Genomic DNA, 24,240 nt, shown 5'->3' with positions numbered 1-24,240 from the left:
TATCTGTATCTACTTATTGACGTCTCTCCCTACTTGCTGATCTCTTTTTTTGTTCTTTCTTTCTCTTATTTCCTTCCTTCCTTTTCTTTCTTTCCTTCCTTCCTTCCTTTCCTCCTTTCTTTCTTTCTTTCTTTCTTTCTTTCTTTCTTTCTTTCTTTCTTTCTTTCTTTCTTTCTTTCTTTCTTTCTTTCTCTTTCTTTCCTTTCTTTCCTCCTTTCTTTTTCCTTCTTTCTCTTTCCTTCCTTCCCTCCCTCCCTCTCTTTCCTCCTTTCTTTTCCCTTCTTTCTCTTTCTCTCCTTCCCTCCCTCCCTCTCTTTCATTTCTTTCTTCCTTTCTTTTTCCTTCTTTCTCTTTCTCTTTCCCTTCTTCCCCCTCTCTCTTTCTTTCTTCTCTCTTTCCCTCCCTTTTTCCTTCTTTCCTTCCTTCTTCCTTCTTCCTTCTTCCTTCCTTCCCCGCTGCCCTGTCTATCATGCCTGGGTCTGTGTTGCTTGTAAATTTGAAAATACCATATGTTCCTTTATCCAAGGAGTTGATTAAAATGTTCAACAGACCAGAACCACACCTGGATCCCTGGGGCACTCCACTGGAGACCTTATTCTAAGCTGACATGGAACCATTCAAGACTATTCTTTGGGCCTGGTCAATTGACCAGTGCTGATTCTGGTAAATTACCCAATTGTCCAGTGCACATCTCTCCATTTTTTTTTCCAGAAGAGTAGCTTAAGAGACTCTTATCAGTTGCTTTGCTAAGAGTCTAGGCACATTGTGTCTATAGCATCTCCCTGATTTACCAGACTAGTGGCCCTGCCAAAAAACCATAAAGAAGGGAGGTCCCTTGGGGCAGCTAGGTGGCACAGGAGGATCTGAGTTCAAATCCAGCCTCAGACACTTGACCCTTAACTAGCTGTTTGACCCTGGGCAAGTCACTTAACCCTCACTGCCCTGCAAAAAAAAAGAAGGGAGGTCTCTTTGTTGTGGCCTCTTACTGATGAAGCCTAGCTAGCTCTCTGTGACCCCTTAAGAACACATTCTAGGGTTCTTCCAGGTGGCCTGGTGGCCTAGAGTTTGTAGATTGCTCTCTAGCCTTTTTGAAAAGAGGGAAGTGGATATTTGCCCTTTGCCAGTCCTGTTGCACCTCTCCTATCATCCGCCATCTTTCATGGGTCACTCATCGGGGCACAGCCCCCATTTCTTTCAGGGTCTGAGGTTGTCCATGGAGGCCTGGTGACTTGAATTCCTCAAGCACAGCTGGTTGCTCACTTACTGTCTTATTGCCTATCCTGGGTATCAGCTCATTTCCCCCTCCCTTTCTTATTCTTTTCAGCCCAAAGAGCATTCTTCTTGGCAAAAATACCCTGAAGCAAAGTAAGGATGGGGCAGTTTTACGTTAACAGTCATTTGCCATTACCACCTTTGAACAGAGGTCCTGTCCCTTCCTTGATCTTCCTCTTTTACCCAATATAGCACTAAAAAGAGAAAAAAACCTAACTAATCCTTTTTTCTTCCCCTTTATCATCCATCTCACACCAGCCTCAGCTCCTTGTGAGCCTTATCTGCAGGCCTTATCGAACCAGACACTCCCCTGTGCTACACTGTCCATTTATCTTCCTCTACCCAGCCTTGCTTTGGCTTCTCTTCACGTCTTCTTCACATCTAAGTTGGCTGATGAATTCTCTGCTTATCCCTCTTGCTTCTTTGTTTCTTTTTCTTCCTCATCAGAATTGTTTCTTTTTTTTGCCTTTAGAACTTCATTCTTGAGAAGTTCCCATCACCCTCAGGGCCAACTTCCCCTGTAGAACTTTAGTCTATGGGCTCCTACTTTGAAATCTGCTCTCCATCATCCTAGGGTACACGCCAGTCTTTGACCAGCCCTTCCCTCCTTTTCTGTTATAAATTTGGTAATGGAATGACCACTTCTCCTTACAAGTTGCTCAGTACAGTTCCCCATTGTTGATGCGAGTCAGATCCAGAATAGACGTTCCCCTTCTTTGCTTCCTCTGCCTTTTGAACAATGAAATTGGCATTAAGGCAAGTCAGGAAATTATAGGTTGTTCCACTTTCAGTAGAAAGAGCTCCAGTAGGTATCTATATGATTGAAGTCCTGTGATCCTGGCTTTGCACCAGGCTAAGGTTCTGTTTCCTTAATTCCTTATTCATTTCTTCTTTCTGTCAAGGTGGTCTGTAGTCTACGCCAAAAGACAATGGTGCTTTGCTTCATGCCTCTGTTCTTCTTTACCCAGATTCTCTCTACCATGCTTTCAAGCCTAGTTCCTGTTTTTTTGACACATATCTTCTTCATATAAAATTGTACTCCCCCAATTTTTATGTATCCTTATCCTTTTGAATATGTTCTTTCCTTTTGGAGCCATATTCCACTTGTCAAGGCCTCTTCCAGAAAGTCCTGGTGACTTCCCTGAAGTCACATTTGCCTCCCTGCAGTAGGATCTCTAGTTCACCCTGCTTCTTACTCATTCCTTGGCCATGAAAAACAATAATTTTTAGAGGGTTTTACTACAAGAGTACTGTCAAAAGTTTGGTTTAAATTGAAGGGTTCTACCACTGTAAACGTTTGAGAACCAATGGAATCGAATTTGTTGTAAACAAATGTTTTTCTTCTGCCCTTTTCCTTTTTAGTGTAACATTCTTTTCATTACATTTGGAAGACTACAGGAAAATATTCTCTTTCCTGCTCTTGTCAGGTATATCTCATCCCTGGCCATGAGCCTCACATTTCTATATTTCAAGCCTTGGTCTACAGATCCAAAATTTACTCTCACTTTTTATCTTCTTAGCCAGCTATTCATTTACCAAACCTTCCTTTCTCTTCTGAGACCTTTGCCCTTGATGGGCAGCCATGACGACAATACCGCCTGTGTCTCTGAGGTCTTCGGTTCTTGCCCACAAATTCATAAACTTTGACAATAATTTCTAGGCTCTGTCTGTACATATCTTTTGTGCCTACCTGAATTGCCCAAACTGGGGAGTTGTCATCTATTTTGATAGATGTTGGAAGGTTTTCTGTCACATCCCGGAGGACAACAGAGCTCTCTCTGTTATTGTCACCTTGACAAATAACTGCTTCATTCTCCCCTCCAGTGGAAGTCACCAGTCACCACAACTCATCTTTTCCCTCTCTGAGCCACCTGATGAGATCCAACCATATCCTCATTCCTTGGGAGGTGAACAAGCGCTTCCTCCTTTTAGGGGCTGGCTCCTTCCTCTACAGAAAGAGCCTCCCTTCTGTTATTTACTCCAGGTATTTAGTGGTCCTGCTTCTTCCCTTTCTTTACTCTGTTCCATTTTAGCCACATGGCTAGATCTAGGAAGTGAATGTGGAAGGTCACATTCAAAGCAGGTTTGCCCAACTCTAAGGGTAAGGAGCTTTTGGCTACAGCCTTTGCCTCATATAGTTTGAGAAAAGTTGTGGTGGTTTCACTGAAGAAGACAAAGAAAAGTATTAGGGAAAGCATGAAATGAAAACAATCTACCTTATTTTGAACAATGGTATAACTCAGCATGTGCTCATGTCTGCACCTACTATGGCAGAGATGTCATTGAACTGTTCTCCAATGTGAAAATTTAATAGAATTTTGACACTTTCCATATTCGTAAGATACAGTTGGCAAACTGGGAGTTGGGGCCTTCTTGCTTTGTCATCATGGAACCGAGTTATCCCAGACACTCAGGATTGGAAGAGATCTCAGAAGTCAGCAGGTATCTGAACAAGAAGTCTCTTTCCCATCATACCTGCTGGTTCCCCACTTAAACTCCTCCAGTGAGGGGGGAGCCCACTCACACAGCCTGCTTCACTTAGGGACAGCTGGAATTATTAGGAAGTTTTTCCCTTACATTAAGTCGAAATCTGTTTCTCTTTATGAAGGCTACCTCATCCTTCCATCCATTGTCTTTTTTTTTTCTTTTTTTTTTTTTTTTTTTTTTTTTTTTTTAAGTGAGGCAATTGGGGTTAAGTGACTTGCCCAGGGTCACACAGCTAGTAACTGTTAAGTGTCTGAGGCCGGATTTGAACTCAGGTACTCCTGACTCCAGGGCCGGTGCTCTATCCACTGCGCCATCTAGCTGCCCCCATCCATTGTCTTTTAACTCTGGCCTATAATCTAAAAAAGGTCCTTTTTGTCGTCCTTAGCATTCCTTGCCAGTCCCCAGCTCATTGTGAATTACAAGTAATTTTCTTCATCTTCTCTGAAGACAATTTATTGCATTATTTAGAGAGACCTACTGCTGGCCTAATTAAAGCGTAAGCCACAAAACATATGTTTTCATTACAAGATTAATTTGAATGGTGGTGACATAAAGACTAGGATTTTCTTTTCAATCTTTGGGTTATTTTCTTCTTATTGTTTGTTTTCTCTCATTTTCAAGAAGCTACTTGGGGACTGAACAAAATTTAGATTTTAGCCAAGCAGTTGGTAAAGTTGTTCATAATAGCCTCGTAAAAATATGGAAAGATGTGGGCTAGAGAGATACAATTAGATGGATTTGGAACTGGTCGAATAACTGTATTTTTTTAAAAAGTCATTAACGGTTCCATGGTAAAATGGAAGGAAGTCTTCAGTAGAGTGACCCAGGGATCTCTGCTTGTTTCTGGGCTACTTAACTTTTTTTGTTTGTTTGTTTATTTTTTTGCGGGGCAATGAGGGTTAAGTGATTTGCCCAGGGTCACACGGCTAGTATGTGTCAAATGTCTGAGGCCGCATTTGAACTCAGGTCCTCCTGAATCTAGGGCGGGTGCCTTATCCAGTGTGCCACCTAGCTGCCCCCTGCTACTTAACTTTTTTTTTTTTTTTTTGCGGGGCAATGGGGGTTAAGTGACTTGCCCAGGGTCACACAGCTAGTAAGTGTCAAGTGTCTGAGACCGGATTTGAACTCAGGTCCTCCTGAATCCAGGGCCGGTGCTTTATCCACTGCGCCACCTAGCTGCCCCCTGCTACTTAACTTTTTAATCAATGACTTGGATAAAAGTCATAGATGCCTTGCTTATCAAATGTGCAATGAACACAGAGCTGGAAGGGCTGGCAATGTATTGGGTCACAGAGAAGAAGTTTAATATGGATGTAAAGTATGTAAAATCTTAGACCTGGTCCAAAAAATCAACTTGGTAAGTATCCAGTGGGGAAGGCATGACTAAGTAGCGGGTCACCAAAAAAGATCTGGGGATGTAAGGGGATTTTTCGTGATCCCAGTAGGGGTCATTAGCATGATATTGTGGCCAAAAAAGTGAATACAATCTTAGGCTGTTAAGAGGGACATAGTGTCCAGGACTATGGTGGTGGCAACACCATAGGGATCAACCATGGTTGTCCTATATCTGGAATGTTACATTTCATTTGGGGCACTCTGATTCATGAAGGACACCAATGATATGGAAAGCATCCCTAGAAGCATGATCAGGCTGGTAAAGGCCTTGAATTCATGCCACATGGGAATTGAACCAAGGAACTGGGCATGTTTGACTTGGAGAAGAAAAGTCTCAGGGGGATGCTAATAGCCAACCTCAATTATTTGTGGAGTGGGCTGGCACTTGGAAGAGGGATTCATTATCCTTGTGCTGCTTGGCCCAAGAGGGCAGACACCTAGGTCTACCACTGGGTAGAAGTTGCACAGATGTAGAATTAGATTTCAAATATGGAAAACCTTTGCAAACTTGAGGACCTTCCTAAAATTGAACTGTGTACCTCAGGAAGTGGCGGCCTCCCCTTCATTAGATGGAATCAAGCAAAAGTCTGGATGGCTACTTTTCAGCAAAATCCAGAAGATGATTGTTCACATACAGATGAGAGTAGCAACCTCTGATTGCCTTTCCTTTGAACTCTGAGATTCTGTGATCAGCTTCTCTCCAGGAGCTGGCATTCTACCCAGGTGTGCCTTTCTACCCCTCTAAGACCATCAGTGAGTGATCTGGTCTCCTGGCAGTCTTATTACCCCCAATCCCCTCTGACTTGAATCTTCTTTCTCCTCCATTTCTCCAGAAATCGAGTCCCCCTTTGAATGAAAACGGTAACAAAAGAGGCTGTGTTTTGGCTCCACAGGCCCAGTGTCAGGACCTGAGAAAGAAGAAGCAGTTGGAGTTACAGATTCTTTCTGAGACCATTCAGGGCTGGGAGGGAGACGATATAAAAACCTTGGGCAATGTCATCTTTATGTCGCAAGTCATGGTGCAGTGTGGCACCAACGAGGTAAGAGATTGTGATCTTGACTTGACCCTTTGCTCCATCAGGGCACAACGGGAGGATTTTTGGTCCAGAAATAGAGACTTACTTGCTGGCCAACACTGTGCTAGGCACGTTAGGAGTAAGGAATGTTGTCTGCCCTTGAGGAGTTCGTAATTTAGCTGGGAAGGGAAAACAAGAATACTAGAAACTTCTAGAAAAAAGACAATATAATATTATATTCTATACAATATAATGCAGACTGTCCCCAAAGTTTGTTTTTTCCCTCTGAGGCAATGAGGGTTAAGTGACTTGCCCAGGGTCACACAGCTAGTAAGTGTCAAGTGTCTAAGGCCAGATTGGAACTCAGGTCCTCCTGAATCCAGGGCCAGTGCTTTAACCACTGCGCCATCTAGCTGCCCCAAAACCCTTGTTCTGATTGGACTCTGCTTTGCGTCTGGATTTGTAAGTGGCTGAAAGAATGATAACCCTGTTCCTGAGTATTCCAGTGCATCATGACCAAATGTTATGCTAATGAGTTTCTTCCTGCACTATGTAAGGCATTCCCTTTCCTCTCCTCCCCCTTCTCCACCCTAAGCCTGCTTTTATTTTTCCAGTCTCATAATTTCAGAAACCATTTTTCATGATATGAAGGAAATCATTGGCGAGTGTGGCTGCTTGTCCTGCTGGGTATTACCTATTGGGAGCTTCCTAGTCTCCAAGTTTAGGGAAGCTGCTCTGTATTTTTGCCCATGTAATGGGTGTGTCCTAGTAGCCTACTGGCTCCTTGTTGTCCCAGACTGAGGCCTGTCTCCTGGTCCTGCTGGGGGCTATCTTTTAAATGCCAAGTCCAATGATGCCCGGGGCCTATGACACATCAGGCATCATCCATGTGCTTTCCCAAAGGCCAAGCAGAGTACCCAGAGGAAGGCAAGTTCACAGCTCATTACACTGTAGCAAAGAGGGAACCTTAGCAGGGATGCCATCACCTTGGTCAGGAACTGTGGGCATGCTAGGGCTGAGACAGCATCAGGATTAGGGTTCTAGACTCAGAGTCAGAAAGACCTGGGTTCAAATCCTGTCTCTGATCCTTCCTTTTGTCTTTGTATCCACAGTGATTAGCACATTACAGACTTGTTGACTGACTTGCCTTTCTGAGCCTCAGTTTCTTCATCTGTAAAATGGAAATTATGGTACCTCCTTCACAGGGCTGCTGGGAGGCTTATATGACATAAAGTGCTTCACAGACATTTAAGTGCTGTCAAAATTGTTGTTATCTTTATAGGGAAGAGAATGAAGAACAAGAAGTTATGCCCATTTTAAAGTGCCAGTGTGATAGTCTGTGCTTTGTTCAGTTTTGAAGAGAAATTCCTCTCTGTGGACTTGACGTATGGTAGTGGGGGATGAGCATTAGCTTTGGGGTCAGAGGACCTGCCATCTTGTATGTGTCTGAGTGACCTTGGGCAAGTCACTTCCCCTCCTGTGGGCCAGAGCTCTAGAGCTAGGATCCTGTGATCCAGTGACTAGAAAATATGCCAGCTCTTCATGTATACATCTACATACACATGTATATACATCTACACATCTACCCACATACGTGCAATGCACAGACACACACATTCATAACATATGCATACATATACACATGTGTGTATATATATTTCTATGCACACATATGTTTTTAATAACTAATATTTATATAGCCTTTTAAGGTTTATAAAACATGTTATACATCATCTCATTTGGTCTTCCCAACAACCCTGTGAGGTAGGTGCTATTTCTAGCCCCATTTTATGGTTGAAGAAACTGAGGCAGACCAATGTTAAGTAACTTGTCTAAGGTCACACAGCTCGTAAGTGCCTGAGACCACATTTGAACTCAGGTCTTCCTGACTTGGAACCCAGTGCTTGGCACACTTGCTGAACCACCCTTTTTAATTCTAAGCCTTCTTAAGAGACCATACCTGTTCATTCTCTCTTTTTCTTCCCTCCTTTTACTCTAGGAGAAAGAAGAAAGATATTTCTTGTTGTTTCCGAGTGTTTTGCTCATGGTGTCAGCAAGTCCTCGGATGAGCGGCTTTCTCTATCAGGTCAGTGGATGTTTGATTTGGTTCATGAGGAGGCTGCCCCTGGCCTGCTAGTGCCAAACCTCTGCCATCATTGTCCTACCAGAGTATTGGCTGTCTGACAGCAAAGAGCTCCCACTGCCCCCCCCCCCCCCGCGCCTGCTCACCCTCACACCTAGGCCTGACTTCCTTAGTTGTTAGGTACATGACATCAGGGCACATAGTCCTTAATTCCTCCTGATGACTGCATCCTGTGTGCTCTTTGCTCTGCCTGTCACACCAGGCGTCCACACCCGGAAGCCTGAGGGGGCGTCTAGACAGTATTAGCAGCAGCACTTGCCCACCTCACATCCTTGACATTTAGAGAAGGAAAAGGTCATCTTAATGATGGCCACTCTGCCTAATTGGACTCTCTGAGCCGGGCACTTCAGGAACCTTGTCAGACCTTGGGCTGTAATCTCGGTTCATTCAGGGCCCCAGAAACATCCGGAACTCAAAGTCACTGGCACCTGGTAGGTAGGCCTCAGCCCATCAGACTTGCAGGGATGACTAACTAGGAATTATGGGACCTGGAACAAAGTTAGCTTGGGACAGTTCTCAGGCATGGATGGAGACAGAGGTCATGGGAATTGGGGAGGCTGAGGCATTGGGAGGCCCAGATGGTTGAAAGGGAACAGGGGCTACAATGCAGTTTAGTAACTGTGAGCCAGTTACTAAGTTTTGTGGAATGGAGGGAGAGTGACCCAAAGGCCCATAAACGATAGCATCCAGGACCTGGATAAGATGGAGTGAACCTCAAAAGAAGACATGTGATTGCTGAGTGATGGTAGCAGAGGGAGGTCTGAAAGTAGCCATGGGCAGCAAGGAGATGCCAATTCCCCTGACTCTTTGCATCTCGGGGCAGGAGAGAAGAAACAGTCAGCCTTGGGGAAGGCCCCAAGAGCCGTAGGGGCCTTCACGAGAAAGGCAAGTTTCAGGGAACACCAGCAGATGGAAGGAATGGTATGTGGAGAAGCTGAGGGCCTGGGAAAGAGCTATGATTGAGCTTACTGAGTTGGGGAGGCAGTAACTTGGACCCCTCTTCCCTGAGCCCAGCCCTCCATACTAATCCTCGTTGTCCCTTTCAATGGGTCCCCAGGCCACATGGGGTGGCCCACTTTAGTGAGAAGGCAGCCCCCAGCAAAGGGGCTGAGTGGCATTGGGCCCCTAGTGACTGGCAGCCTGAACCCTGGGCCAGGGAATGAGATTGCTCAGGTTTACCATGGGAGGAAGAAGCATTGTGCCCCACCTCTTCCTCTCAGCTCCATGCCTCCGGATAGGCCTCAGTCACCCTGGTGTGCTCTAGCTTTGCTTCCCCAAATTCCAATGGGTATGTTAAGAAGAGGTGACAGTCCAAAATGAAATGAAGGCTGATAAGATAGCCCCCAGGACCAAGCTTCCCACAGGCAATCTCTCCATTTTTTTCCTGTTTGTTAGCAGGTTAAAATTCAGGCTGTAGAGCCATGTTGATAAATGAAAGAGAGGCAACATGGTTTTATGGATAGAGTACTGGACTTAGAGTCTGGAAGACCCATGTTCAAAGCTCATCCCTGCCCCTTAATAATTGTGTGACCTCGGGCAAGTTAACCATTGTGGGCCTTAGTTCCCTCTTCTCTGAAATGAATGAGTCGGACTAGTTGGTCTCTGAGGTCCAGTTTAGCTCTTCATCTGTGACCCCATGACCCTTGCATGAAAAGCTCCTGAGAAAGTCAGAAATCTGAATGAGGAGGAGCAGACCCTTAGAGATCTGCAGTCGTCAGTAACCCCTTCTTCTTCTGGCAGGGAAAACTCCCCATCACGGGAATGATGCTGACAAGACTGGATGAAAGTGAAGGCAACGACCATTCATTTGAAATAGCAGGTTGGTATTATGTGGCCCCTCTGCCATTGGGGTGGGGGTGTTGGGCATGGGCGTGGTGGCCAAACCAACTAGTCTTCCCTGTATTTCCAGGGGCAGACATGGAAGAGGAATGAAATCCCTAGCCATTAGCCTTCCCCTTCTGATCCAAAACCCCCCTTGGGACAGCCTCCTTCAGGAAGCCCAGTGAGCAGGGATCTCATTTGCTGTAGTCTCTCAGGCCCCCTTTCCTATGTACTCAGCCCATCCTAATTTGGATCCGTGTCTTAGCTCCTCCATTAGATAATAAGCTCCTTGAGGTCAGGGCCTGGGAGGTTGTTGGGTCCCCCCCCTTTGTATCTCTAGTACTTGGCACATAATGTGCTCTTGCTAATTGATTTTCAGTGATTCATTCATTCATTGGACCATTCGTTCATTGGACCACTCACACTCTGCACACACTCTCAGCACACAGCAGGTGCTTAATAAATGCTTATCAAACTTAATGAAGAGCTGTCGAAGCATAACAAAGGTGTCTGAGGGCAGCTTCTTGTCTTTTCCCTCCTGCTGCCCATCACCCATCCGGGCCTTTTAGACCCAGAGTCTGGGAGCAGGAAGCAAAAGCAGGCTGTGGATAGACTTGGTTCTCACTCAGCCTGTGAGAATGCAAGATCTGATTTTCTCAAAAAAAAAATGTCCTGGGACTCACTCCCTCTCCCCCCCCTCCCCAGGAAGGGATGATTTCCTAGAGCAAGAGCTGTTCTTGCAATTGAATGGACTCCCTTGGGAGGGGGGAGTTGGCTGCAGTGTTCATCTTGAGGCTTTTAATGCTGGAACATCTGGTTTCACATCCTGCCTCAGACTAGCTGTGTGACCCTGGGCAAAGCACTTAACCTCTCTGGGGCCAAGGCAAGTCTCTAAGGCCCCATGTTGAAGAACAGTGTTCCAACTAGATTGGTGGCAGATGCTTCTGCACTAACCACTCTCTGTACCAGCAAAATGAAAGCTACAAGAGACAGCGTGGAGGGCTGGCCTTGTGGTTCGGAAGACCTGGGTTCATATTCCACTTTGGGCATAGGTAAGCTGCATGCCCATGGGTGATCCCCTTCAGCTTTCAGGGCCTTGGGTAGAAATGACAGGCAAGTTGTCGGTCAGTCTGTCAGCAGAGAGAATTTCCACGCTAGGAGTTCCTCAAACTGATGAAATCATAGCTCTGGACAAGAACCAAAAAACCATTTCAATCTGTGGTCTCGAGAGACCCTTTATGTTGGGGTTTCACTCACTCTTTAAATAGGGATGTAGGGAACAAAATCCAAGACAGGCTGGAAAGTAACCGGCCGGTTCCTGTGACCAATGACCCATTCCTTTAGGAGAACTTGTGAATGAAGGTCAGATGAATGAAACTTTTATTATGTGCCTCCTCTGTACAAAGCACTGTGCTAAGCCTGGTGATACAAAGGAAAGATCAGACAGCTTCTGCCCTCACAGGGCTTATACTCTAATAGGGAAGGTTTCAGCTGCATGTCAGATAGAAAGTTCCCATGGTCCTTAGGGTGTGTGTGGGTGGGTGAGGGGGCAAAACAGATGGTCAGATCTCTTCTTTAGCATCACCCTTGCTGAAAAAATGAGAACAGTTTCTGACATGGAACCTTTTGGCAGTGCCAAGGACTTGGAAGGCGGGAGCTCTGCTTTGTGGGCCTCCAGTAGCTGTGGCCATAGCCCCCAAAGGAGCAGTAGGCAGGCCACATCTTCCCAGGGGTTCATGGGGCTGCGAAGAGTCATCCTCTCCTGCCCTCCCCCACCCTGCAACTCCTTCAAAGTAGAGTGTCAGCGGGGGTCACCTCTGGAAGGGCCAGTGGCCAAGGTCAGCTCACCTTCCACGTCCTCCCTCTTGCAGGCCCCCTGTTTGAGAGGATGACGGTGTTCTGTCCCAGCAGCCAGGATCTCCAGGAGTGGCTGGATCACCTACACAGACTGACAAGGGGCACTGGTGCAGGCAGTGTGCTCGTGAAAACCCAGTCGTGGAGCACCCAGTCTGTAAGCACTGGGCTTGGTTCTGCCCCTGGGGAGTCTGATGAGGGCCAGGTACCGATGAGTCTCTCTGCTTCCACAGCAAGTCCTGTGTGACGCCCTGTGTGTGGAAGACTTCTGAAAAGCTGCCGGCATGTGGCCTGTGTTTGTAATACTGCACCTGATACTGACTTTTGGCAGGCAGGAAACTTACTAATATAGATGAGGAGATGCACTAATGCCCAGCCAACAGTAGTGATGTAGGTGCTAGTTCTCAGAGATCTGTAGTTTGGTCACCCACCTCTAGCTAGATATGTACTGTAACAGCCGCTAACAGCTGATGATTTCCAATAGGCATTTCTGCTTGGGAGCGTCGGCGAACGAGCCAGTTTTATTTGTGATGGGTATCCTTTAATGAACAGTCCCAGGCCCTATAAGAACCATAACTCACATTGACATAGAACTTTGTAGTTTCCAAAGCCCTTTCCTCACAGAAGCCCTGTGGGGTAACTTGGGCCCATTTTACAGAGGAAGAAACTGAGACTCAGCAAGGTTGAGTGACTTTCCCAAGGCTCATACAGTGAGTAGGTGATGGAATGTTATGTTCTGACTCCCTCTTTGGGTGCTGCTTCTCCTCCCTCCCTCCCTTGCACAGAAATTATGAGCGCTTGTACCACATTCCCTACAGCCTCTCCCCTGGCCATCCCTATAATTTATTCTTTTGCTCAGTAGGCTGTCCTTGAGCAGAGAGTTCAAAGGGAACTAAAAAGTGATCAAAGATCAGCCCCTGGAGAAATACCCCCCGGCTTTGCTGTCCTGAAATCCCGATTAGTGAGATGATTTCTTGACCAAATGAAAGGCTGTAACTCGGTGTGGCCTCAGAAATCAGACTCGGGAGGCCCATATTCCTCTGTTTTCTTGCCCCAGGAAATAAAAACTAATTGCAGTCCAAAAAAAATTTAAATTAAAATTGAAGTTTGAGAAAACAGATAATAGATGCCTTGGATGGGTTAGTCCGTTTAACACTGTCCACATGGTAAAGTGATCTCATACTCTGGGATGGGAAAATTTCATGGTGAAACTTGATGAGGCTGTCCTCCCACCCATATGTGGGTAACTCGTCGTCCCCTTTCCCTTTTCTGGGGTGGACTGGGCCAATGCAGCAGAGCCAGCAGAACTTCCCAATTCTGGCCTCTGCTTCCCCACCTGAAAATTGTGTCGTGGGGGCTGGTGGCGGGCTCGGCTCTCTACCATTCTCTCTGTTCTGTGCCTTTGACTTGCTCTCTCCCCGTGTACCTTACGGTAGTGTTGACATGGCAGAATGCCGAATCTCATGAGACATTTTCCCAGTCTTCTAGTGCTGCCGGACCACCTCGAGGACCACTGGAGCCTCCCCCCATTCAAAAGCCCTGGAGCTTAAGTTGTCTCAGACCCGCACCTCCTCTTAGACCATCGGCAGCTCTAGGTTACAAAGAGGTAATCTCCATATGAGTGCTCTATTTCTTAGTACTGAGGAGGGAGTTTTGGGGCCAGAGGGTCAGCATTTGGGGGATGGATGAACCAACGTTTCTGGGATCCCACACACTTAGCCAGAGCCCAAGTGGTAGCTCTTCAGCATCTCCACTGTTAGTTCGGTTTACTGAATTTACCACAGGCCTTCGATTTCCATACCCCAGATGCCCTCTGGGTACCCATTTTGTACTCCCTGCTTAATTATTATTATTATTAAAGTACCTAGTTGCTAAGTGCTAAGGGGGTCCAATTACAAACCCTACTTGGGATCTTTAATGAATTATCAAACTTGAAAGTGATTCTTGTGATTTGTGAAGTTGGATACCTCTCAGCCCAAGTCTCAAATAAGAAACAGGCAGCAGCATAGGATGGTGAAAAAGGGTGCTGGATTTCAGGTCAGGAGACTTGGATTCAAATGCCGACTTTGCCACTTACAAACTATGTGACCTTCGGCAAGTCCCCTCCCCTCTCTGGGCCTCCATTTCCTCCTCTGTCAAATGAGAGGATGGGACTAGATCTAGGCCTCTGAGGTCCCTTTTGACTCCAAACTTGTGATCCTTTGATCTCTCCCTGAGTCCTCTCTCAGGAGTCTAGATTTTCTGTAACCACTTCTAAGCCCCAAACATGAAGACTCTGGGGGCTTGGGGGGTGGGGTGGAATTGCTCATGAGTCACCTGCTTGGAGATGGCAAAGCATCAAAGTACATTCAGATGGGAAGGCAAGGCCCAATGCACTACAGAGGCAAGGAGAGAGAATTCTCTGTAAGGGCTTTCATTGGAGAAGAAAAGGGGAAAGGGAGCCTCTTAGTTAAGCCCAGAGAGCCCGCTGGGGTTGGGGGATGTGGGAGTTTCACCCTCCTGTTCCTGTTCAGGTTGCAGCCAGGAAACCCCAGTCACCAGCTGACGTAACCTGTGTTCAGTTTTTACCTTTTCCAGCCCATCGGAGCCTATTTCCCTGACCTGTTTCTAGTTTTGTTTCTGGTTTCAGAAAAGATGCTCAATCACGAGTAAAGGCTCCTTTTCCAGGTCTGCTTCAGTGTGGAGTGCCCCTGTTTTTGTCAGTTGGAAGCAGCCTTCTTGGGGTGGGGGGAGGAGGCAAAGCATGCCTTTGGATGGTGGTCAGGCGACAGGACACAGCTTAGCTTCACTCCACATCACTTTCATGTCAGACCGGACATTTGGCTGCCTTGCCACATGCGTGCACTCAGCACTCAGCAGAAAAGATCAGAAGAAAATAGGAGCCCTTAGGACTCACTGATCTCTTTTTCAAAGCCAGACCCTGAGTTGACTCTTCAGTTTACGTGGGTACTCAGGAGGAGAACTGAGAAGAACTTTGTTTGCTCTGGATCCCCCAAAGTCATCCAGGGGTCCTCTTTTGAAGATGACCTGAACACAATGTCCCTCCGTTCCCCAGCAGTCTCTCTCCTCCTTGTCTCACTTTTAAGTATTCGGTGTCTGTTAAACCATTCAAACGAGAGAGGACATGGACAGGAGTCCCATGCGCTGGGCAGGCACAGATGGGGTGCGATATGCATCTTTGGAGGGGCCATTCCTGTCATTGGTAAAATAGTTAGGGCTGGGGCAAGGTAAAGTCCACAAAATCCCTCCGCACACAACTAATCTACTTACCCTTCAGGCATGAGCCCCTTTTGTCCCCCTGCTGGAGGGAGTGGGTTAATGTGTCTTCAGCACGGAGCTGCATTCATTGGGCTAGCGCATGATTTCACATGGAAAACTAACGGGTGATGGTGTCCATTCCCAAGAGGCCGAGGGCCACACTAACATTTCCCATGGCGGTTTGAGATGATTGTGCAATGGACTTGGCTGGTGTAACAATCAACCTTTCTCACGCTTTTCTTCTCTTTCTTTACATATCCCTTCTTAGAGGATGTCTTATATCTTAAAGGTAAGGGTAGCAAGTGTCCCCGCAGCCTTACTGTGCCCTCCTAATGCTTGTGCTGCCCTACTATACGCCTCCTCCTAATGCACGAAGCTGCCCATCTCCTCCTCCATGCGCTTCCCCCCTTTCAGTACTTGAGAATGTAACCCCACCACGGTGAGTACTTGGGAGATCTGTGCTAATCTGGCTGACAGCCCGCTTGCTAAACGGTCCTAGAACTGCTGCATGGCGTTACCCCCCCCCTTACCCTCCCCCTCGTTGTGTTCAAGTCAGAGAGGGTTAACTGTGGCTGACAGAGAAAATCGGGTTTTTTGTACCTTCCAAAGGTAGCATGTGGTGGTGGGGTGGGGCGGAAGGAAAGCTGTGACCAAACCTGTTTCATGAGGGTAGGGATCTCCCTGTGTGTACACTCCCTTTACCAGTACAGATTGGCAAGTCATCTAGAACTCATGGGACTTGCCAACCAAGTCACAGTAAGTGTCAGAGACAGGGGGACAGGAGTCTGGGTTCCATGACCTCCAGGTCCCTTCTAACTCTTGGATCCCATGTGATGCTGGATGAACCTTTCATATCTACTTTGTGCCAATGTCGGATTTTGACCTATGAGTCAGACCTGAAAATCTGTTGCTTTTCCTTCTGGTGACATGGGAGGTGCCTGTTCAAAATCTGGCCAGATATGGTCACATACATTCAGTCACTTAGAGGGAGTTTGGGGAAACATTGATTGGGTCATTAGAATCAATAAGATGTTTTGTATATAGTTCCTGTCTCTGACGCATTGGTGGAAGTCACTTAGGCTTGAGGCGGTGAAGCCTCAGTTTCCCCATCTTGGAGTAGGGACTAGAGAATTCTTGCCAGGATGGATCCTTTAAACCTCCCTTAGACTTCCCGATAAGCCCAAATGCAGGCCTCTGGTAATGCCAACAGACATGAGCCTCCTGGGGCAAGGAGGGAGGAGGTCTTGCCATTTCTCTTTGTTTACAAGTGGTGTTCTCGGGGGACCTACAAGGCATTGCCTTCCTGGGGCCTGTCTAGCCACCCTTGTGGGTGCTTACCTGGGGAGTGCTGGGAGAGAACATGGGTGGCTTCTCTCCTCAGCAGCTTCAGGCTGTCCTGCCCTAATTCGGACGGCTAGGTGAATGCAGGCAGGGGCCTTTTCTTTGCACATAGTTGTCTTTTTGACCTTGGGTTCTCGTTCTTTTTTTGAAAGGAATTAATATATCAGGAACATTCTGTCCCTCACAGGATTCCAGCAAGAGCCCTAAAACGATGAAGAAATTTCTCCATAAAAGAAAAACGGAGAGAAAAGCGTCAGAGGAAGAATATGTCATTAGGAAAAGTATGTGTCGTGGGTGGGCTGGCAGCTTGGCCTAGGGATCCTCCGTTCTGAGTAATGCCACCTGTACCCATTCATACCTCCAGCTCTAGGAATGAGTAGAACCAAAGAGTGCGCATGGCCACAGCCACAGCCACGGCCACGGCCACGTGCTGGTGGAGGAAGCAGGACTTTAACAAGCACTTTTGATTGTGAGGGGGAGAAGGGGAATAGTAAAGGAATCAATGTTTCTATGGGGCCTACTGTGTGCCAGGCGCCGTGCTAAGGGCTTTGCAGATCTCATAACATCTGACCCTCACAACAACCCTGGGAGATAGGTGCTGGTATTATTCCTGTTTTACAAATGGGGAAGCCGAGACAGATAGAGGTGAAGTGACTTGCCTAGGGTTACACAGCTAGGGAGTATCTGAGGCTAGATTTGAACTCAGGTCTTCCTGATAACAGGGCCAGTGCTCTGTCCACTGGCCCACCACCTAGTTGTCTCTTTAGAGAAAAGTATGGATGGTATCCTGATAAGAATATTGGACAGTGTACAGTGCCCATGTGAGTACCTACATCAAGGCAGTCACATGAAAACTCCATGCAGTATTATGGGAGTGGGCATCGCATAGTGCCTAGAGTGCTCGACTTGGATTCAGGAAGCCCTGAGTTCAAATCCTACTTCTGATTCTAGGTGACCTTGAGCAAGTCAATTCCTTTCACTGGGCCTCAGTTTCTTCCTCTGTAAAAGGCGGGGGGGGGGTTGGACTTGATGACCTTGGAGGTCCCTTTTGGCTCCAGCTCTTGAGCCTATGACCTAGTAGTGACTCTTAGCTAAAGCACTGAGGCCTTCCCTGTCCTCAGGCTCCTCAACTGTGAAATGGGAGGATGGAGTAGCTAATGTCCAAGGTCCCTTTGGTCCTACCAAGATCGCTGGCTACCTTTTTCCCTAAAGCTCTTCATTCGGTAAGATTCTCCAGGAATCAGAAAATGAAACTGTAGTGGGAGACAGTGGGAAAAGTATGCCATATTTGGAGTCAGAGCATTGGATTCAAATCTCAACTCAGTACCTTACCACCTGAGGGGAGCCATTTCTCTTCTCTGAGCCTTCAAAGGCAGTGTTGCATAGTGGCTAGAACTCTGGACTTGGATTCTGGAAAGTGTATGTTTAAATCTTGCCTCTGACCCTAGGTGATCCTAGAAAAGTCCGTTCATCTCTCAATCTTAGTTTCCTCGTCTGTAAAATGGGTTGGTGAGGAGATCAAATGAATGAGAGAATATATGTAAGATGCTTTGCAAACCTTAAAGCATTAAAGAAACACGAGCTATTGGGATAATGGTGCAAGTAGTATTAATGCATAGGACAAGCACAAGTCTCACACAGTAGGCCCACATATATAGCAAAACCTACAGAGTTGAACATAGTGGCCAGAGATTGTTGCTGTGCAGAGGTTCACTGATGCCCACATAGCAATGGTATGTGCATGTTGTTGCATGCTAATATATGAAAATGCAGCATGAGACAGCAAAAGAAGCACACGACGCCACAAGGCACAGGGCATATCCAGCACATTATGACATGTCACAGTCCATGTACTCAGCAGTGGGTGCTGCTTGGCTGCAGAGGCAGCTTCTTCTCCCCTTTCTTCCAAAGCCCCTTAAGGAAGCTCAGTGAATCGCCTCAGTTTCCTCATCTGTAAAATGGGGGTCATCATAGCACCAGCTAAGTAATTAGATAATAATTGTAAAACACTTAGCACAGTGCTTGGCACATAGTTAGCACTATGTAAATGTTAGCGATTATTAATTGCCTGAGAAATGAGCCAGGGAACTGTGGCTGCCACTGGGGGAGGGCTGGATTTCTAAATCAGTCTGTCCAGTGTTTCCCAAGCTATGACAGGGGCAGGCTGGCCATTGGCTCCATCCTTGAGGCCTGCATTGAGAAGCGAGTATTATCTCTGGAGCAGAGAACTCCTAGGCCTCTAAAGGGCCTTGAAACAGATGGGGTAAGGAGGTGTCCATGGCACTTGAGGGTTACCTCAATCCAGTGAAATCAGACCTTGGGCTCTGCTGCCCTCGGAGACCCTAGATTTGGTTCCATCCAATCAGATCCTGCCCCAGCCCCTGCCCAGATTTATAGGAGCTCACAAGGATGTGTTGTTTTAAACCTCACAGAGAGCTTTATACTTTTTTTTCTACTACCTCACTTGATCCTCGTGAAGACCCTGAGAGGCAGGTGTTCTTTTTGGCCCCATTTTACAGAGGAGGAAATTGAGGCCCAGAGAGGAATGAGTTGGTATTCCTGACTGGGTGCAGCAGTATGGTACAGTGGGTGGAATTCTGGCTCTGTAGTCAGAGGAGCTGGGTTCAGAGCCCAGCTCTGCCACTTACCACTTGAGCAAATCACTTTATTCACCTCTCTGGGTCTCACCTTCCTCCTGGCATCTTACCATAGGCACTTAGCACTGTGACTCTGGCCAAATTCTTTGGCCTCTGCTAGCCTCAGTTTCTCAGTTTCCTTTTTTTCCCGCAGGGCAATGAGGGTTAAGTGAGTTGTCCAGGGTCACACAGCTAAATTTCCCAGTTTCTCAGACATTGGGTATGCCTTCCTGGGCCTCAGTTCCCTCATCTGTAAAATGAGGGGGCTTCTGATGTTCCTTCCAGTTGGGCTTCAGTGTTTTCGTCTGTAAAATCATAGGTGAATGGGGATACACATGAATGACTTCTGGGGCCCCCATTTGCTCATTCTATAGTCCTACTTAGCTCCCGTGACATGACACAGTGGACAAGAAATGCTTTCCTTTCAGTCAGGGTCTCGAGGGAAAAGGGAAGGCCTGGCTTAGTGCTGGTGCACCCCTGAATTGTGGGTTCTCCCTCCTCATCAGCCAGAGGGACAGTACCCCATGGCTTAGGCTCAGGGCTCCTTTGAAGGGATATTTGCAAAGTAATCGCTACTTCTCCCCTGCCAGGTACAGCAGCCCTGGAAGAAGATGCCCAAATCTTGAGAGTGATTGAGGCCTACTGCACCAGTGCCAGTGCAGGCCTTCAGCAAAGCCATGGCTCAGGTAGGTGTTCCTCCTCCCAGGGATATATCCCCTGCTCCGTAACACTGGAGAGCTTCTCAATGATGGCTGTTTCTCCAGAGATGCAGAGCCATGTCACTGGTTGCGTAGTGTGACTGAAGCAGTCGTCAGGAAACAGGAGTAGTGCAGGCTACACACAGGACTGGATCTTGAAGATAAGGTTGTTGTGGCAACTCAGCCCTTTGTTTATTCGTTGCTCAGCTCCACCTAGAGAGAGAAGCAAAAGAATGCAAAAACTGGAGGTGATAAAAATGAAAAAGACAAAAAAAAACCCAAACTTTTTTTAAGTGCTCTTTCTTTGAAGTATGCAGATACCCTTACCAGCTCTTGTTAGGAATTAAAGAGCCCAGAGAGTGCCTGTATCTGTGAACAGATGCTAATCTCATCTTCTAGGCACATTTGGAAAGGAAGTTAAAATACTATCTTTGATCAGTTGCACATTTTCGAGAACGAGGCTTGATCAAACCCCGGCTTCAGAGCTGTTCTGAAAATCTGGAAATAGTGCCTTCCTATGCAGGTGCTGTTGGAGAAAGGGCAAGAATTAAGTCAAGGAGCATTGGCTTTTGGTCTCACAGAGGCCAGGGGCCGGCAGCATTAGTCAAAGTGAGCCAACCATCCTTTCAATTCCCAGTTAGGTTGTTTTCCCAAGGGTTCTTGTTCCCTGAAGCCAGAGAAGTGTGAGAGACATACAGTACTCTGGGTCTTGCACTGTACACTGGGGGAGAGCCAGAGATCAGTGAGAAGGAGGGTCTATTGCCCTCCTGGTACTTATAGTCTAGGAAAGAGCTCGAGCAAATGCCAACAGGTATTTGGCTAAGTCGTCTCTTGTGGCTTTTGTCTGAAAGGTCTGAAGAGACGGAGCACACACTTGGGGTTAAATATGATTGGTTTCAGATGATGTACCAAGTGACCTTCCCATCCACCATGTTCTCTGTTGGTGGTTTGGTGGTTTTTTTTAATGGGGGGGGGAATGTTTTATTGATACTCTTTTCTTACATTGCTGTCACTTCAGTGACTTTCCCAGTGCCACAATGGAAACCCCTTCCTTGTAACAATTAAGAAAAGCAAACCAACAACTTGTCCACATCTGACAAGGCATGTCTTATTCTGTACCTATGGCCCCCCACCTCTCTGTTGAGAGATGGGAAGTGATGCTATGCCCTTTGAAGAGGATGTGACTTGGGTGGACTTTACAGGCCCCTGAATGGGTGCATCTCTGTCCATTGTAGCCTGCCCACTCCTGCCCCAGGGCTCAGGTTTAGGACTAGCATAAGGGACTTGGCGTTCCACACAGCATTTCAGCTGATGCCCCTGCTCCTTTTCCTTTTCCCAGGTGCTCGCAAGGACTCTATCCCACAGGTCTTACTCCCTGAGGAAGAAAAAATCATCGTAGAGGAGACAAGAAGCAATGGGCAGACAGTCATAGAGGAAAAGTAAGTTGAATGCAAAGCCTCTTTGGGTTTCTTTTTTTGTCCGGGGCTTGGGAAGGCCTTCCAGCTGCTCATGTGCCTGGTAATGTAAGTGATTAGGGGGTTGTGAAGTGTGGTACTGTGGGAAGAGTACTGGATTTAGAGTCTCTGTGCCCTGGGGCACCCTTGAGAACATCATAGTGGATGCCCTCTGAGGCCCTTTCCAGTTCTAAAGCCCCTGAAATTTTTTCTGGGGCCGGGGAGGAGAATATCTCGCTATCTTTGCTGGACCCCAGCCTGAGCTTAATGAATTTATGCTTTGGAGGAATCTAACGCCCCTGGGCTGCAGTGGCATCTTGATCCCCTCTTTCCCACTTCCTTTGAAGCCTCCATCCCTGTGCCTGCCCCACAGTGAGCGCGGAGCCTGCTGTCTGATGGTTGTCCTTGTAGGTCTGTCATGGAGGCCTGGCCACCACAGAGGACATGTGAGCAGTACAGCAGCCCTTCTGAGGGCCAGGCAGGCTTGTGAGGTCCTTGGGGACCCCTGGGAAACACATTTACCTTGTAGCTTGAGTCAGTGGGGGAAGTAAGTTTGAGTTAGAGGCAGCCCTCCACGGCTCAGGCCTTTCTCCGGCTGGCTTGTGATGACAGTAGCCAGACCTGAGAGCTTGGAAGGGAGATATTTACGTTTACTATGCTTCAGCCAAATCTGGCCCAGTGGTGGGTTCAGAAGTTAGTTGTCCAGTTATGAGGTGGCTTTTGGGGACTCGACTCTTTTGTTTAAGGGGTAGAATGTCTCTTTGGAAGATCATAGAGAGGCCGAGCTAGAAGGGACCCAGAGATCTAGGCCAATCCCTTTGTTTTACACAAGGTGGACCTTAGGCTTCACCCAAGGACACACAGCAGGCCAGTGTCATCTATTCCCCTTGTTCTTGATCTCCTAGCCACCAGACCTATGTGATCAGAGCAAAGAAGATAGGTGGTCCTTGGCAGAATTGCCAGGGTGGGGCAGCATTGGGCTTTTGTCTCCTCTGATGCTTTGAAGGGGTGCTCTGTGGCCTGGTTGCTGTCCTGGATAGCCCATCCCGACCCCTCTGCTACAAAAGACAGGGCAGCTCCAATCCCTGCACTTTGCAGGCCTGCCTTTCACCCCTTCCACACTTTCTCTGCTCCCAAGGAACCCTTCCCTCGTCCCCATCTTCGCTTGAGTTTGTATGGCTCTTCCTGGTTCATAAAGTACTTTATACTCATCATCTCCTTTGATCTTCACAACAACCCCACAGGGGAAGGCAGAATGGGGATCATCAACCCCATTTTACAGGTGAGGAACTTGAGGGCCAACAAGGTCAAGTGATTTGTCCAAGGTCATACAGCTGGTATGTGGCCAAGCCAAGACTCAAACCCACATCTTTCTTATTCCCTGATGGGAAAAGGCAAAGGGAGATATTGGGTGCCTCAGTCAGTTGACATTTTTTAGGCACTGTGCTAAGCACAGAGTCTAATGAGGGGACAACATGCAGATAACTCTGTACAGAATAAATTGGAGAGAATCAACAGGGGAGGCCATAGCGTTAAGAAGGTTAGGAGAAGTCTTCCTGTAGAAGATAGGATTTGAGCTGATACTTGAAGGAAGCTAGGAGGCAGAGATCCTCAAGTAGGGTTAGCATTCCAGGCAGGGGGCACAGCCAGAGCAAATGCCTAGAGTTGGGAGATGGGTTTGTACTGGAAACAAGAAAAGAGGCAACAAAAGGAGGGATATAGGTGGGAGGTGATGTCAAGCCGGGGTGGGGAGATCAGTGACCTGGCAGGCCAGTTGGGACCTAGACCTTATAGGTGGGGTCCCTTCTGTCCTGCTGCATACATTTGAGTCTATAAAGAACGTCATAAAGATGGTGGGGTCTGCAGAACAGGAGTGAAATGACACAGGGTTCACAGCTATAATTTACCCCATGACTATGAATCACTGACCCAGTTTCACTTGTGAGTGATGCTACTAATATTCTGCCAACTCAGGAGATGCCACTTCCAGGTTCTGGCTCTGCCGCTACTTTGCTGTGTGATCTTGGGTGATCTACCTTCCCTCTCTGGACCTCAGTTTTCCTATATGTAAAATGAGATGGTTGAGTTAGGTAATCTCCAGGGAGATATTTATATCTCGCATGGTTTATGATCTGGGGTTGTCTAGAAAATGAAACATTCCCTAAGGTCTGGGCTTTTATAAACATACTTTGGTCATTAACTACCCACATGTTGATTTCTGACTTCAGTTCTATGTTTATTTCCCAGAAGCCTTGTTGACACTGTTTATGCGCTGAAGGATGAAGTCAAGGAATTAAAGCAGGTAAGGGAATTTGTAAAGGCCAAAGCAGAGGCCAAGGGTGGTGAGACAGTAAACAATTACGCCTTTCTTTACATGTTTGATGGATACAAAGTTGATGGATTTTCAACTCTGAGGATGATCTGCCTTGCCTAAAGCCATCATTGGTCTAGGGTTGGAATCCATGCTTGCACTTCACAGTGGAGTCCTTAGGCTTGACTCCATGACTTACGGAGTCTTAACTTATGTTAAGACTCATGTTCCTCACAGGTCCTATGTTAAGGAAGCAGTAAGCAATGATTACTCCCAACAATGGATGTGGAAACAGAATCATCATTCATGTATTGGTTCTTTCCATTAGTCAGCATTCCACAATGCATGGACTTCACTTGGAGTCTTGAATTATGAACTGAAGAACTAAGACAGATTTGGGGTGCCAGAGGGAAGTAGTTGTGGGTGGGAACCAGGTAGAGAGTGGAAATATTTCCCCCTTTCACACTTACCATAACCTGGGTCTTGTCCAGAACTGACAAATATCATTGTGGCTTGGCTGTGGCCCAGTGGCTTTGGCTATTTGTACCTACTCC

At 47.0% G+C, this 24,240-nt stretch overlaps 1 protein-coding gene across 7 annotated transcripts in view; it reads left to right on the top strand.

The window, feature by feature from the left end:
* The window catches only part of ARHGEF6 (Rac/Cdc42 guanine nucleotide exchange factor 6), a 121,455-nt gene that overhangs the window by 94,272 nt on the left and 2,943 nt on the right, over window positions 1-24,240 (top strand). For 3 of the 7 annotated variants that reach the window (XM_043974313.1, XM_043974318.1, XM_043974319.1), the window contains 10 exons: window positions 6,048-6,194; window positions 8,170-8,256; window positions 10,054-10,132; window positions 12,006-12,145; window positions 13,469-13,594; window positions 15,515-15,535; window positions 16,775-16,868; window positions 19,814-19,909; window positions 21,261-21,360; window positions 23,623-23,677. In XM_043974313.1, coding sequence (XP_043830248.1) covers window positions 6,048-6,194; window positions 8,170-8,256; window positions 10,054-10,132; window positions 12,006-12,145; window positions 13,469-13,594; window positions 15,515-15,535; window positions 16,775-16,868; window positions 19,814-19,909; window positions 21,261-21,360; window positions 23,623-23,677 — 945 coding nt within the window. Of the gene's footprint in view, window positions 1-6,047; window positions 6,195-8,169; window positions 8,257-10,053; window positions 10,133-12,005; window positions 12,194-13,468; window positions 13,595-15,514; window positions 15,536-16,774; window positions 16,869-19,813; window positions 19,910-21,260; window positions 21,361-23,622; window positions 23,678-24,240 lie in introns of all 7 variants that reach the window. The other 4 variants (XM_043974320.1, XM_043974317.1, XM_043974314.1 and 1 more) reach the window with 4 other exon arrangements.

The sequence above is a fragment of the Dromiciops gliroides genome, chromosome X, assembly GCF_019393635.1.
Source record: "Dromiciops gliroides isolate mDroGli1 chromosome X, mDroGli1.pri, whole genome shotgun sequence".
In the NCBI taxonomy this organism is placed as follows: Eukaryota; Metazoa; Chordata; class Mammalia; order Microbiotheria; family Microbiotheriidae; genus Dromiciops; species Dromiciops gliroides.
This window is presented reverse-complemented; position numbering and strand designations above follow the sequence as displayed.